A 15518-nucleotide genomic window follows, 5' to 3' on the forward strand; every position below is an offset into this window, starting at 1 on the left:
TAGACCCATATCTTTAATATTCTACAGTCCTTTCAGTGAAATCATGTTCCCAGCAATTGTTGCTGTGTTTCCAGTGTGGGGTGGCCATACGTTGCTATCGACTGTCAGTTGCCAGTTAGCTGTACTAATTGGATTACATTATTACCCACACGTGATTATATTTAAAAATGACAATACCTGGAAACGACACTGGGTTTTTTGAAAAAACGGAGTACACTTTTGATTTAATGAAAAAATTATTCTAAAGTCAAAATTGATAATATGCGTATTTGACTGCATATCTTCAAGAGTAGAGCAGTGTAAAGTAGAAGTTGCTCACTTGTGTTCTGCTCGATGCATGTCCAAATCTCAAAAGCTCAAAAACAAATTTACCCATTAACTTAGAATCTCATGATCTAGCAATTCTTAAAAGACATTCAGTCATTTTTAACAGAACAGTACCCTAAAAAAAATTATTGCAGTCCCCTCTACATTTGTTAGCAAGGAACTGTATAGTTTGTACTGTGAGACAATTGAGGTCTTGCCAAATTTACCAAATTTAAAGAGAAATTGGTGGAGATTTCAATTTGTCCTTGTTCCAGTGAATTTAGATTCATTACATTGGACCATGATTCATATTACAATGGAAGATTGCAGAATATTAGAGGGGAAAAATATTTTTTAAAGCAATATAAATGGATTCACTGAAACATCACAACTCATCTTCATCAGTTCTTGACTGTCTGTCACTCTATTTATCTTTACAGTACTATGGCATAACAGGTGATCTGACCATCATTGTCACCCCTAAGCCGGCCAGCGGAGGATGCCCCCCCTCCCCCCCCCCCACTTCAATCTGGTTCCTCTCAAGGTTTCTTCCTTCTCCACCTTGTTTGTCCTTGCCACTGTTGCCCTAGCATGCTTTAGTAGGGGAAAAGGCTGGGGCTTGCTCTAAAGCTGTGTTTCTCAACTCTAGTCTTTCCAGAAGGTTTTTGTCCTAACCAGAAACTGAAACAATTAACTTAACCAATCATACCACCAAAAATGCCCTTCATTAATTCAATCAGTTCCTGGTTGAGAAGCACTGCTCTAAAGCATGTACTGACAAATATAGTGTGAAATGTGCAACACAAATAAAGTTGATTTGACTTTAATTTCATTGTAAAATTGCATGGTTTGGGTTCATCCCTGGGTATATATGTCTATAATGAGCTGCTCGTGAATTGACAGTCTATAGCAATGAATGCCCACCCTGCACCTGATACACAGAAACCATTGCTGGGAACATGATTTCACAGAAAATACGATACAATCTTAAAGATATAGGTCCAACAAGTAAATGTATTTCCACTTTCATTGGGCAACAATACATAGTTTTTGTGTTATCAGCTATGCAAATGAGCTGAGTGACAACTGACAGTCCATAGCAATGCTTGGCCACCCCACACTGGAAACACAGCAACAATTGCTGGGAACATGATTTCACAGAAAATACTGTAGAATATTAAAGATATGGTCTATAGAGTAAATGTATACCCCTTTTCATTTGGTAACAATTTATAGTTTTTTAGTTATCAGCTGTGCAAATGAGCTGCTCGTGAATTGACAGTCAATGCCATTGCATGCCCTTACCACACAGTAAATACAGCAACAATTGCTGGGAACATGATTTTAGATTACAAAAATGTATAATCGTATAGATATTATACATAGATTTAATGTATGTCATATTTGGTAACATTTTCTTTCAAACAGTAAGCAGGTATACAAATGAGGTGTTCATGAACCGACAGTGTCAAGCAATTTATGCTTGGCCTACATTATAGTAACTAGTCAAATAGCAAGCTAGTTGCTTGCTGACTTTTATTAGTTGTATCAGCAATGAATTTAAACAATGGTAATTATGTGAGGAAGCGCAGAAAACGCCGCAACTATGTTCTCATTATTTAACGTTACTCAGCAGCTTTTATTTTGACGGCAGGAAGTTGAAACCAGAACTTCTGTACAGGAAGTGTAATTGTTGGTAGCTTCAGGGAGCTGACATAATATGTATAGACGCCGCATCGAACGAGTCCGTCCGCTGCTACCGCCACCTACTGTTTTGTTGTGTGGACCACAAAAAAAAAATAATAAAAAAAAATAAAATAAAATAATAATAATAATAATAATAATAATAATAATAATAATAATAATAATAATAATAATAATAGGGCGGCACGGATGGTGCAGTGGGTAGCACTGCCTCCTCACAGCAAGGAGGTCCTGGGTTCGAATCCCGGTCGGCTGGGGCCTCTCTGTGTGGAGTTTGCATGTTCTCCCCGTGTCTGCGTGGGTTTCCTCCGGGTACTCCGGTTTCCTCCCACAGTCCAAAGACATGCATGTTAGGCTGATTGGAGAGTCTAAATTGCCCATAGGTCTGAGTGTGTGAGTGAATGGTGTGTGTGCCCTGAGATGGACTGGCAACCTGTCCAGGGTGTATTCCTGCCTTTCGCCCAATGTATGCTGGGATAGGCTCCAGCCCCCCTGCGACCCTGATCAGGATAAGCGGGTTCAGATAATGGATGGATGGATAATAATAATAATAATAATAATAATAATAATAATAATAATAATAATAATAATAATAATAATAGGGCGGCACGGATGGTGCAGTGGGTAGCACTGCCTCCTCACAGCAAGGAGGTCCTGGGTTCGAATCCCGGTCGGCTGGGGCCTCTCTGTGTGGAGTTTGCATGTTCTCCCCGTGTTTGCGTGGGTTTCCTCCGGGTACTCCAGTTTCCTCCCACAGTCCAAAGACATGCAGTTTAGGCTGATTGGAGAGTCTAAATTGGCCATAGGTATGACTGTGTGAGTGAATGGTGTGTGTGCCCTGTGATGGACTGGCGACCTGTCCAGGGTGTATTCCTGCCTTTCGCCCAATGTATGCTGGGATAGGCTCCAGCCCCCCTGCGACCCTGTTCAGGATAAGCAGGTTCAGATAATGGATGGATGGATGGATGGATAATAATAATAACAACAATAAACAAAAATAAAATGTATTTAACAGTCAATTATTTTGATCAGCCCCATTTCTTTCAAATAACGGAGTAGACTCCCTAACCTAAATACATTTTTAAAACTCAGTCCTCTCCCCAAAGCTTCCTGATTTCCCTCTTTAATGTTTCTTTCTCAAGAGTACTTTTGGCAGTGAAACCACAACAATGTTTATCCCTCCCCCTTCTATGTAAACACAAAAATCGTACCTATTGTGCCTTTAACAGGAATGAATGAATAGGAATGGAATTAAAATCTTCATTCAGAGAAAAAATGGGTCCTTAGACAGTAAATAGTTCATTGTGAAGACATAAAATAAAATTACTGTCCAAAATAAAAGGGTAAATGGCACCAGAGGCTTAATAAGCTGCAATACCTCCTGTAACCACTGGAGTCTGCAAGGTTCTGGGGAAATGTCAATCCCTTGTCCCCTGGTTTCAACACTGCCCACCTGGTTGCTTGGGTTGTATCAAGTGTTCGTATACTGTGATATTTCACTGAGTTACACCTGGGTAGTTTTACTATTTTAAGCTACCATGGTTTTGGACATAATAATACTATATTGACATACTCAATCGTAAGCTAGTATGCAATTTTGTTGCATATTCTAACACACGCACAAACATACATATGAATTTATGCTCGTCGAATTGGCTACTGTTCGCCTTAAACGTTGTATATTTCTAACTTATGGAAGCCACTTTGCTATTAAAGCTATGCGCTATTACATTATCTTCTTTGTACTAAATGAAACGGTAATTATGATACAGAAATATTTGTGGAGATTGACTTGAAAGTTTCAATTCTGAGCACAATGCATACAACATACGAAATAATAATAGAAATAAAAAAGTTGTGTAATTACTGAATGACATGAATGAACAACATGCATTTATTATGTTTGTGGACATTTGGACAAAATGATTTACACAAAATGTTTACACAAAGGAAGCAGAAGGAGTGATGTCTAAAAATAAGTTATAGAAAAACCAGAAAAGTCTAAAGTGCTTTGGACAAAAAGCCTCCCACTGACGCAAGTTCTCAGGAAGCCATTTTAAAATTATTATTGACTGGGACTTTAGTGAAATTCAATAGGTATCTTGAAAGCTTGCAATGTTCTTTCTTCCAGTGAAGGAGATGGCAAAATCTTCAAAATCACTATATGTGTGAGCCATTTGCTGCTTTTACTCTTTTTCAAATTATTTTTTATTTTGTGGCCGCACGTGCCCCACCTATATCACCCCTTGGTCCGCTCCCTTCTGCTCCTCTGTGTTGCTGCAGAGTGGTCCTTCCTCCACCAGGGGGCTCTCTGATATTATGCTGACCTCCTGGTATTGTTCCTCCTGCAGGGAGCTGTTCTGCATGGCCTTGAGGATGTATTGGTGGGGTGGCTCCATTATGTACTGGGGAATGGGAGGAATGACAATCAAGAGACTCAATCAATCAATCCATCAAGCAATCAATCACTGTAGAATGTCATTCAATAACACACATTGATTCACATGCACCTGTGTACACATACATACATACATGCATGCACGCACACACACACACGCACAAACTGACCTTTTTTAAGTTCTCGGGCAGGTTGTCGGTGGGATAGAAGAATTTCAGGCCTTTGTAGAAGTACCAAGCCACCAAGAACAGCAATGGCAAAGTCACAGACACCACCACAAAACTGACTACCAAGATGAGTGCAATCATCCAGGTCTCCACCTTACCTGGAGAACACACACAGGCCAGGGGCACAGGTATTACAAGGTAGTCATCACCATGCTCAGATTGGGAAGGCTACTAAAGAAGAGGGCCAGAGGCAGGACAGGGACATTTAGGAATTTGATCCCAGGTGTGATGCCATTGTTTTTCCCCAAATCATGCATAATGGCCAACAAACTGCCTTCCTGTCCCATTTCTATACCATCCTCTGTCATTTTGGAAGGGCATGGGTTAGCATGAGCATGACATGGCTCAGGCAGTAAGAGCAGTTGTCTGGCAGTCGGAGGGTTGCCGGTTCGATCCCCCGCCCCGGCTGTGTTGAAGTGTCCCTGAGCAAGACACCTAACCCCTAAATGCTTCTGACGAGCTGGTCGGCACCTTGCATGGCAGCCAATTGCTGTTGGTGTGTGAGTGTGTGTATGAATGGGTGATTGAGAAGCATCAATTGTACAGCGCTTTGGATAAAGGTGCTACATAAATGCTAACCATTTACCATTCACTCCAAAGCATGTGCAGTCAGCCACCATTGTTTATTTTGCTAACTCGTCAATCACTTTGCTGTGTGGCTGCAGCTACTGGCGTAAGACTACACAGCTGGGGCAGGTAGGTCATGGGTAGGTTATTACCCAGAGGAGCTGCTTTTGAGTGATGAGGTCAGGGGGAGATACCCTGCTGCCTGAATCCCTCCCACCCTGGCCATAATCTCCATAAATAAAAAAGGACTCAAACACATCTATGACAAGAGAAGTAGCGAGGCAAAAAAGAGAGGACAATTTAGTGAGAGAGGAAGAGGGAGATGAAGAAGAAGCAGACCGTCTGAGGTGGTGGCCTCGCATCTCACTGGGCTGAACTCTCCAGTCTTCTTGTACAGCTCAATGAAGACCTGGACCTGCACGCAGTACCTACTCCATGCCTCCAGCTGGTTCAGTACCAGGCCGTTCTGCTGCCTGTCCTTCATCACAGTGGCCTGCAGGGGGCAAACAGAGCCGGTGAGCTTAAGAAAGAATGCAGTAACTTGAAGGGCAGACAATCGTAACATTTTGTTTCCTGAAGCCCTTGCTTTTCCAACTTCAACTAAGAAGAAAGCAACAACATCAATCCAACATCACTGATCCAAGCACTGATTGGCTGCTTTGCAAAATGGCCCTGGAGTCACATGAACAGGAATAAGTCCTACCTTATCCTCCTCTCCCTCTTTCCAGTATCTGACATTGTACCCCACTGAGCTGTAGATGTCACTTAGTTTTTTGTGTCCCTCCATAGCAGGGTCTCGAATGTCCACCTCTAGGTTTCCGTCTCTAGAGACCAGCCTCACTGTGGGACCTCCAATAATGGCTGCAAAGAGAGCAACAGGAAGTGATCAGGTGGAAGCCAAGAAGCGGGAGTGTACAGTGCTCTGATGTCATACATTGTGTTCCAGAATGTATGCTTGCCACTGATAGTCTATACTTACAAGATACTCCTGTTTGCTTCAGAACCGACATGAGGCTCTGGCTGGTAACACCAGATTTCAGTGTTACATTACAATACAGATGTCACGTTTCATGTTTGTCATGTCATGTTTTATGTTTAGTTATTGTCTTGGTTATGTTATTGTCATGTCATGTATTATGCTAGTCTAGTCTCACCACGTTTTTATGTTTCATGTCATGTTATGTTTCATGTTTAGTTGTTACGATTTAATTCTTAGTCTTGCCATGTCATGTTATATAGTTTATTGTCATTGTTTTGCAAACTTATGTCACAATTTATGTTCCATGTTATGTTGTACTATTCATTGATTTAGCATACACTTTTTCGTGTCTTTCTGCAAACCTTGCATTCCTGCTTTCTCTCTCTCCCTTTCCGTCACTCACACCCTAATTGTTTCAATTTCCCTTGTCTATTTACTAACCTACTAATGCAAGATCAGGATTGGGTAATACTAACATTCTAATCATGTGTTCATGTTACCTTACGTTTCTTGTGCATGTCATTTACTAATTTACTAATGCTAGGGCAGGATAGGTTTATTACTAACGATTACTAATTACGTTAACTTGTCAATCCTCCACACCTGATTTCCATTCTCTTGCTGCTCTCAAACTAATTGTCTACACCTGTCTACACCAGCATATAAGCTCAGTTTCATGTCATGTCTGGGCAAAATTGTTTGCTTCCTGTTTGTCAGTGCATCTTTTGAGCGGTATTGGCAAGCCATTTGGCTACCCGTTACGATCCAAGCCTGTTTATTGACCATCGTTTATTGACTTCTGTTTTGTTGACCATCGCCTGCCTGTACCACGACTTTGCCTGCTGTTTTGGTGCTTTTGCCCCGCAGAGGAGACTTCGGTCTTGACTCTTGCACCGTCCGCTTGTACTTCTGCCCCGCTGACAGCTTTCCTGGCTACCGGACTTCCCGCATGGTGTACCGACTACGAGACTGCCTTCTCCCTCGGTACTGCGCTTTGGTTTTGGCTGGATATTTACGTGTATGAACATTGCTTGTTTTTGACTACGCTCTCTGGATATTCCCCAAATAAAGCCCTGACCGGACTTTACTACACTACTGTTTCGTGCATTTTGGGTCCAAACCCCCCACGCACCCGTCTCAACAGAATATCTATACTATAAAACATAATACTCAGTGACTATTAATATTTAAGAATATAAAAAAATTCCCACAATCGTACGTCTTTGTTGAAATTTGTAAGAGAAGACACAGCAAGTAACTCTGGGAATAATGAATATGGATAAAGCATGCTTCAATGCATGGTTATGCCAAAATACACAAGTGGAATTTCCGGTGCATATTTTTTCTTGATTTTAAGAACAGTTTCTGCTAAGTCAGCCACAAACTTCCATACTTCCAAAAACTGCATTTTTTTCCATTTTTCTCCAAATTTGGTAGCCAATTATACCCTATCTGATCCAATTAGTGCGAGCTGAGGATACACCGCCTTACGACCCCGTCCCTCAGTGACCCAGTAGGATCTTGCGGCCTTCTCCAAGCCGTCTCGTCTCAATTAGACCTTTACTCTGAGGCGCCCGGGGCCGCTAACCCTGCCAAGTCCCTCCCTGGAGCAGCGAGCCAATTATGCTGCTCCACGAGAACCGGCCAAATTTGGCTTTTTTTGGCAGAATCGAACCCCGGTCCTTGGTGTGCAACTGCAACCACGAGTCCGCTGCATCTTGGCCTGTTGCGCCACCACAGCCCCCAAAACTGCATTTTTACAACCATGCATTTTGGAACACAGCCTCCTGCATACAGTCATGTTCCTGTTGTTGGTTAAAAGGTTTCATTAATCATAAATGCACTTTTACTTGAACTGCAATTCACCAGCCACAACATGGCAGCAGAACTCCAATCTGCAGCTGATGTTTGCTTTCCTTTTTCTTTTTCATGAACAACATTAAAGAAACACAAAAACTAAAACTGCACAACCAGAATAATCACAGGACCCAAACAAGGGAAGCTGTTAAATCAAAAGGCTAGAACACAAGAAAAAACTAAAAAGAAAAACTAAAGATCAACAAAAAAATAAGACGTGGGGAACACACACACACACACACACACACACACACACACAGCCGACAAGTCGGATCATTGTCGGAACATCCATCCATCCATTATCTGAACCCGCTTATCCTGAACAGGGTCGCAGGGGGGCTGGAGCCTATCCCAGCATACATTGGGCGAAAGGCAGGAATACACCCTGGACAGGTTGCCAGTCCATCACAGGGCACACACACACCATTCACTCACACACTCATACCTACGGGCAATTTAGACTCTCCAATCAGCCTAACCTGCATGTCTTTGGACTGAGGGAGGAAACCCACGCAGACACGGGGAGAACATGCAAACTCCGCACGAGTGGCCCCGGCTGACAGGGATTCGAACCCAGGACCTCCTTGCTGTGAGGCGGCAGTGCTACCCACTGCACCATCCATGCCGCCCTATTGTCGGAAAATCCTCTCCACAATTAAGATCGAACATGCTAGATAAACTAATTGGACTTGCCTTCAGGAAGTCAAACCCCGCCAGTAAAATACATTTCTTGTACAACTTTCATTCCCGTCATTTCAAAAGCAAAATACTTAGGATTACAAAGTTGTGGACTTACTGTGCTTGTCTGGGAAGAACTGTTCAGTCCTCACCCACCTGGAGGTCTTCTGACCCTGCTCCGCCCTCACACGGAACAGGAAAATGCCAACAGGAACGATCACATGGGTGAAGTCACACCTGTGCTCTGTTTGATTGTCGCAGACGGTCTGGAAGGTACGTGAGATCGAGGACCTGTGTGGGAAACAGTAAAAAAAATAACAGCGCCCTCAGGAGACTGCAATAGAGACGGGACTATTGAGCACCCTCTGGAGAATTGACTACAATGCAGATGGGACACCTTGCCTGCCTGCCCCGACCCTGGAATAACGTGGGAAGTGACCACAAAATGACCTGTTTTAATGCCACACCACATTCTGTCATTCAGACAGCAAAAAAGCACTGAGTTCACTACCTCATTTTTGTAAATGAAGGGGAATTTCATTCAATTGATTATTGCAACCAGTTCTGGTGGTTTGTGGGTCATTGGGGCAAAGAGATGGCTTGTGGAGTGTGAAAACAGGAAACTGTTGAGCCCAGAGGAGGAAGTGAAGAACTCTTATTTCCTGCAATATTATTCATGGTTAATCTCCTCACTTCCTCCTCATTATACTTACCCCTTTTGCCAAATTGTAACAATTAAAAAACATGTACTTTCAGTGGCCACTTCAATAGGTACATCTGGTCATTATGCTTCTCCAAACAGCAAATTATCTGGCTGCAACTCAATATAAAATTCATGCAGTCATGTTTAATACATTAGAATGGGGTAAGACATGTTCTAAGTGAGTTTGACCATGGTATGATTGTGGTGTGCAGGTGGTCATCTTTGAATGCATAACATGTTCGGCTCCAATCAGATAAGAGAAGGAAGATGAGGCTACACCAGTGGGCAAGTGATCACCAAAACTGGAGGACTGAGGACTGAAAAAACATTTCCTGGTTGACGTACAGATAGTAGGTTCAGAATTTGGTATAACAAGCATTAATCCATGGCTCCATCCTGTCTTCAGTCAATGTTTTGTTTGGCACACATTAAGTCCCTGCATACCAAATGACCATCATTTGAATGCCACAGGATGCATAATCTTTGTTTCTGACCGTGTGCATCCCTTTATGGTCAGTCTACCCAAACTCTGACAGTGCCAGTATCTTTAATTTAAAATCTCAGTCCTCACAATGTCTCTTTAACCAATCTTTGAGCTTTGCTTGTGTTTGTATTCAGCTAAACGTCATTAGTTGTGATACTAGCCACTGCTAATACCAGTCTGCCTCTAGCCTGCTTGGAAGCAAGCATAATTATGCAACATAAGCAAGCATTCTCACAAACTCATGAATTCATTGTCACTTTCATTATTATCAGACATCTCGAGTCTTCTCGGCATGAGCTCCCTGCCCAGGGATTATATAAATTATATAAGCAGTAGCACTGCGCAGCGGGATCCATCATGGCCCACCAGCTGATGTACGAAGCTGAATCTAGTTAGCTAATAACTGTAATGTTACCGAACTCTAGCCAGCCCCTTGCTTAACCCTGAAGTATCAGCCCTTTTCTTGACACACACTTGAAAATTACATCGCCAAAATAAAATGGTTCTCCGTCTTAGCACATTTTTAGAATAAGAAATTATCATGCATTTGGTCTGCTGGACCCTCGTCATGAAAATGACACAGACATTACTGTCTATTTCTTTGTAGTCTGTGGATTTCCAAAATGCAGAGAAGGTGAGGTCCCTCCACACCGTTACAAAATAAGGAACTGTTGTTGTTAAAGCAATCTTAAAATAGGTCGTACAAATAAAACCATGCGTTTTAATGCTTTCAAACAGCATATCCTGTTACCATAGTGATTGATAATTGCATGGTGAAAAAAAGGAATGAATGCAAAAAAAAACCTTCCTGGGCTGGTGAGACTCAATGGGCTAATGACTCTCCACCAAACCCAGCTCCCACAAACCCAACTCTCACAAACCCAGCTCACACAAACCCAACTCTCACAAACCCAGCTCTCACAAACCCAGCTCACACAAACCCAGCTCTCACAAACCCAGCTCTCACAAACCCAACTCTCACAAACCCAACTCTCACAAACCCAGCTCACACAAACCCAACTCACACAAACCCAACTCACACAAACCCAGCTCTCACAAACCCAACTCACACAAACCCAGCTCTCACAAACCCAACTCACACAAACCCAACTCTCACAAACCCAGCTCACACAAACCCAACTCTCCCAAACCCAGCTCTCACAAACCCAACTCTCACAAACCCAGCTCTCACAAACCCAGCTCACACAAACCCAGCTCTCACAAACCCAACTCTCACAAACCCAGCTCACACAAACCCAGCTCTCACAAACCCAGCTCTCACAAACCCAACTCTCACAAACCCAACTCTCACAAACCCAGCTCACACAAACCCAACTCACACAAACCCAACTCACACAAACCCAACTCACACAAACCCAGCTCTCACAAACCCAACTCACACAAACCCAACTCTCACAAACCCAGCTCACACAAACCCAACTCTCACAAACCCAGCTCTCACAAACCCAACTCTCACAAACCCAGCTCACACAAACCCAACTCTCACAAACCCAGCTCTCACAAACCCAACTCTCACAAACCCAGCTCACACAAACCCAGCTCTCACAAACCCAACTCTCACAAACCCAACTCTCACAAACCCAGCTCACACAAACCCAACTCACACAAGCCCAAACCCAGCTCACACAAACCCAACTCTCCACCAAACCCAGCTCCCACAAACCCAACTCTCACAAACCCAGCTCACACAAACCCAATTCTCACAAACCCAGCTCTCACAAACCCAGCTCACACAAACCCAGCTCTCACAAACCCAGCTCTCACAAACCCAACTCACACAAACCCAACTCTCACAAACCCAGCTCACACAAACCCAACTCACACAAACCCAACTCACACAAACCCAGCTCTCACAAACCCAACTCACACAAACCCAGCTCTCACAAACCCAACTCACACAAACCCAGCTCTCACAAACCCAGCTCACACAAACCCAGCTCACACAAACCCAACTCTCACAAACCCAGCTCTCACAAACCCAACTCTCACAAACCCAGCTCACACAAACCCAACTCTCACAAACCCAACTCTCACAAACCCAACTCTCACAAACCCAGCTCACACAAACCCAGCTCTCACAAACCCAACTCTCACAAACCCAGCTCACACAAACCCAGCTCACCACTATAGCAGCCAATCCATACATGTCTCCTCTTGCCCTCCCTTTATTGGATCATTGAACATATGTGTTCTAGTGTGATGTATTGGACACAAGCTTTCCAGATATAGTACAAAAATAAACAAGGCCCATGCCCAGAAGCTTTTTTAGAATAACGAATACAAGTAGACCAGCAAGGTATTGAGCAGAAATATACACAGACACAGGTTGTCAGTGTATCAAAGTAATGACTGAGAATGCTTGTTTTATAATAAGAAAGGTGAAAATCCTGCATAGTATGCCTTTAATTTTTTCTTTTTGACAAGCAAACACTGTACTTTTTGACTGTGCATACGTCTAAAATCCTGCTGATTTTTAAGCAGTTAAGGGGTATGCACCCAGCTTCCCTCCAAAAAATCATCAGACCCTTCACCTCTGCCAGACCTCTTTGTTCAGCCTCCACAGGCCACTTGGCACCTCCCCCTCTCCAAACTTCCACCTCACGCTCACGACTACTGTCTGTTCTGGCTCCACGGTGGTGGGACGAACTCCCCATTGAGGTCAGAACTGTAGAATCTCTTCCCATCTTCAAGCGCAAACTGAAGACGCAACTCTTCAAGCAGCACCTCTCCCTGTCCCTCCCTACCTCCCTGTAAACCTTAATTGTTGTCTTTCTGTGATTTACTTTCTGTGTATCAGGATGTTTTAGTTTGGCTAGGTAAGCAGTGTTTGGCTAGTTAATGGGTATGTTCATACATTTGGATGGATAAGAGCTCTGGATAAGAGCGTCTGCCAAATGCCATTAATATAATGTAATGTCTAGCGGGATGTCACAGTAACATCAAAGTGTCTTAGTAACATTTCGGCCACATTAGAAATCTGTGGTGAAAACATTGTGTGTGGTATGCACTCATTGGCGTGTTATGTGTTCACATGAGGATCTCCACTCACCTATATTCTGCTGTGTAGGTGAGCTTGCCTAGGGAATAACTTGGCCTGTCCCACTCCAGGATCACACCCAAGTTGATGGATGTCACGTTCACGTTTTCAGGTACAGGCAAATGGGCCAGCACCACTGCAAAACCGAAGTTCAGAGACAAATCTGAGCATAAAATCTGCAGCATTCAAATAGAAATTTTTACATACAGTCCCTGCCAAATGTATTGGAACAGCATGGCCAATTTCTTCTTTTTTGCAATACACTCAATACATTTGCGATTGAGATAAAAATATGAACACGAGACAAGACTTCAGAATTTCAGCTTTTATTTCCCGGTATTTAAGCCTAGATCTGTTAAACTACTTAGAACATAAAACCTGTGGTATCAAAAGTATTGGAACAGAGAGTATTTAAGTAAATAAAGGAAATAACACTTAATATTTGGTAGCATGTCCCTTGCTTGCAATAGCTGCATCAAGCCTGCGACCCATTGGCATCACCAAACTTCTTCTTCTGTGATGTTTTTCCAGGCTTTCACTGCAGCCTCTTGTTGTTTCAGGGTTTTTTCCCTTCGGGGGAATGAGTGGATTGCATCTTGTGGTATAGCTTCCATATTGCTGCTCTCTAAGTCTTCTTCAAACAGTTGATTGAGATACCTTCACCCCTGCCCTGTGGAGATTGTGATTGTGTGGAGATGTTTTAGGGTTTTTCTTCACAGCTCTCACAATGTTTTTGTCATCATCTGCTGTTGTTTTCCTTGGTTGACCTGTTCGATGTCTGTTACTCAGTACGCCAGCGGTTTTTCTTTTCCAAGTTGTTGTACAAGCTATCCCCAAATGCTTGTGCAATGGCTTGGATCGATTTCCCCCTCTTTTCTATGCTTCAAAATGGCTTGCTTTTCTCTCAAAGACAGCTCTCTGGCCTTCGTGTTGGTTTATCTTTTCTCACACAAATGCACAGACAAAACCCATGGCTAAAACCAAGAGTAGACATTCAGAACTATTTATTGTTTAACAAATCAATTTAATGTACATCTTTTGACCTCAAACTCAATTGTCTTCATTGTTTAGAAAAAATAAAGGAATTTACCTTGCTGTTCCAATACATTACATTACATTATTAGCATTTGGCAGATGCTCTTATCCAGAGTGACATACAGTTGATTAGACTAGACAAGAGACAATCCTCCCCTGGAGCAATGCAGAGTTAAGGGCCTTGCTCAAGGGCCCACGGCTGTGCGGATCTTATTGTGGCTACACCGGGAATAGAGCCACCGACCTTGCGTGTCCCAGTAATTTACCTTAACCACTACGCTACAGGTCGCCCTTAGTTAATACTTTTGGATGAGACTGTAGCTCTTTAGATGCTGGTAAAACATGTGCGGAATCCTTGAGACTTTTCAGTGTCATCCCAACTTAAATGTATAATCGCATGAAATAAGAATTCTGCTCCATAAATTAGTGAAAATAGATAATAGGCAATCACTTTAAATCGGTGTTGGTAATTTGCCAGAATTCTGCTCTGCAGGTGTCCAAAGGGCTAACCACTTCACATCTTTCAGTTCACATTAAACCGTCTGTTGATGAGATAAGTATTGTTACAGACCTACTTCTCTCATCAGATCTATAGATCTACAAATAAAAAGAGAACAACTTGGTTCCTGTTTTCTTTACAGCATTGTATATTGAAATCTAGTTCACCTGGTTAGCGAACGACGTGAAACATTGGCCCTATTCATATTCCCTATTTGACTGCACCTTTATGGCTGTTAATTTAACGCATCTTGTGATCACCAACGTCTTCAGGAATATTTATGTTTATAAATTGAACTGAACCAGTTTCAAAGTGCCTCGTTTGCCTGTCGAAATTGAAAACCAGATTGAGCCGTTTCTTTAGCATTGGATCAAAAAGGTTTTTCCCCCAGCAGTTACAATTCACGGCTAAACTCAATAATAAATACTATAATTAAACCCAACTAAGCGGACAAACGGAGTCACGTCACAAATAGGCTACGTTATAAATACGACAGTGTACTGTACAGTTGGTGGCAGATATACATAACAGTTTTTTGAGAACACATTTTGAGCTTTTTGAGAACACATACACACTTTAAATAACGAATGACAAATAGAATGAATGTACACGCAGACGACAGTACCAACCTGAAACATAACGCATAAGGAGAAAACATTGGAGAAATGTAAAAGCCATCCCGTTTGAAGAAGCTGCATAACATGTGCGGACAGTTGCACTTTACTTCAAAAGTGAACTGAACAATAGACATCGGGACAATAGGCTGTGTAGACCGCCTACAGGCGGCGTTGAGGTGTTTCTACTCCCCCAATTTTAGAAAACGAAACTAGAGAAAAGCAAGTTGTCTGGGCGCTTAGGCCACTGTTCATTCTTCTAAGTGGAGAAAGGAGGGGCCCGCAGGTCCCCCGCGCCCTGTGCCAGGTTGTGGGTTAGAATCCGGCCCAGGCCCTGGGCCTGAAATTGCCAAATTATGTGTTGCGTTATGTGTATGCAGAATGCAGAAGGGCCAAATAGTATAGGAAC

General features: G+C 42.7%; 1 protein-coding gene across 1 annotated transcript; it reads right to left on the minus strand.

The window, feature by feature from the left end:
• Window positions 1-3890: 3890 nt before the first annotated feature.
• LOC133116949 (interleukin-10 receptor subunit beta-like) lies at window positions 3891-15269 on the minus strand. Its single transcript, XM_061226981.1, has 7 exons — window positions 15125-15269; window positions 12974-13097; window positions 8835-9007; window positions 5906-6063; window positions 5542-5695; window positions 4579-4733; window positions 3891-4415 (listed from the first exon to the last, which is right to left on the minus strand). The coding sequence occupies exons 1-7, from the start codon at window positions 15171-15173 to the stop codon at window positions 4245-4247; spliced, it is 984 nt and encodes a 327-aa protein (XP_061082965.1). The 5' UTR covers window positions 15174-15269; the 3' UTR covers window positions 3891-4244.
• Between the last annotated feature and the right edge of the window lie 249 nt (window positions 15270-15518).

The sequence above is a fragment of the Conger conger genome, chromosome 17 (assembly GCF_963514075.1).
Source record: "Conger conger chromosome 17, fConCon1.1, whole genome shotgun sequence".
NCBI lineage: Eukaryota > Metazoa > Chordata > Actinopteri > Anguilliformes > Congridae > Conger > Conger conger.

Bases quoted from the DNA above. Each gene is read 5' to 3' on its own strand.
- LOC133116949 (XM_061226981.1), bottom strand. From the start codon at position 15,173: ATGGCTTTTACATTTCTCCAATGTTTTCTCCTTATGCGTTATGTTTCA. The intron at 13,098-15,124 runs GTTGGTACTGTC...TCGGTTTTGCAG, and splicing joins CCTTATGCGTTATGTTTCAG to TGGTGCTGGCCCATTTGCCT. The intron at 9,008-12,973 runs GTGAGTGGAGAT...TTTCCCACACAG, and splicing joins ACCTACACAGCAGAATATAG to GTCCTCGATCTCACGTACCT.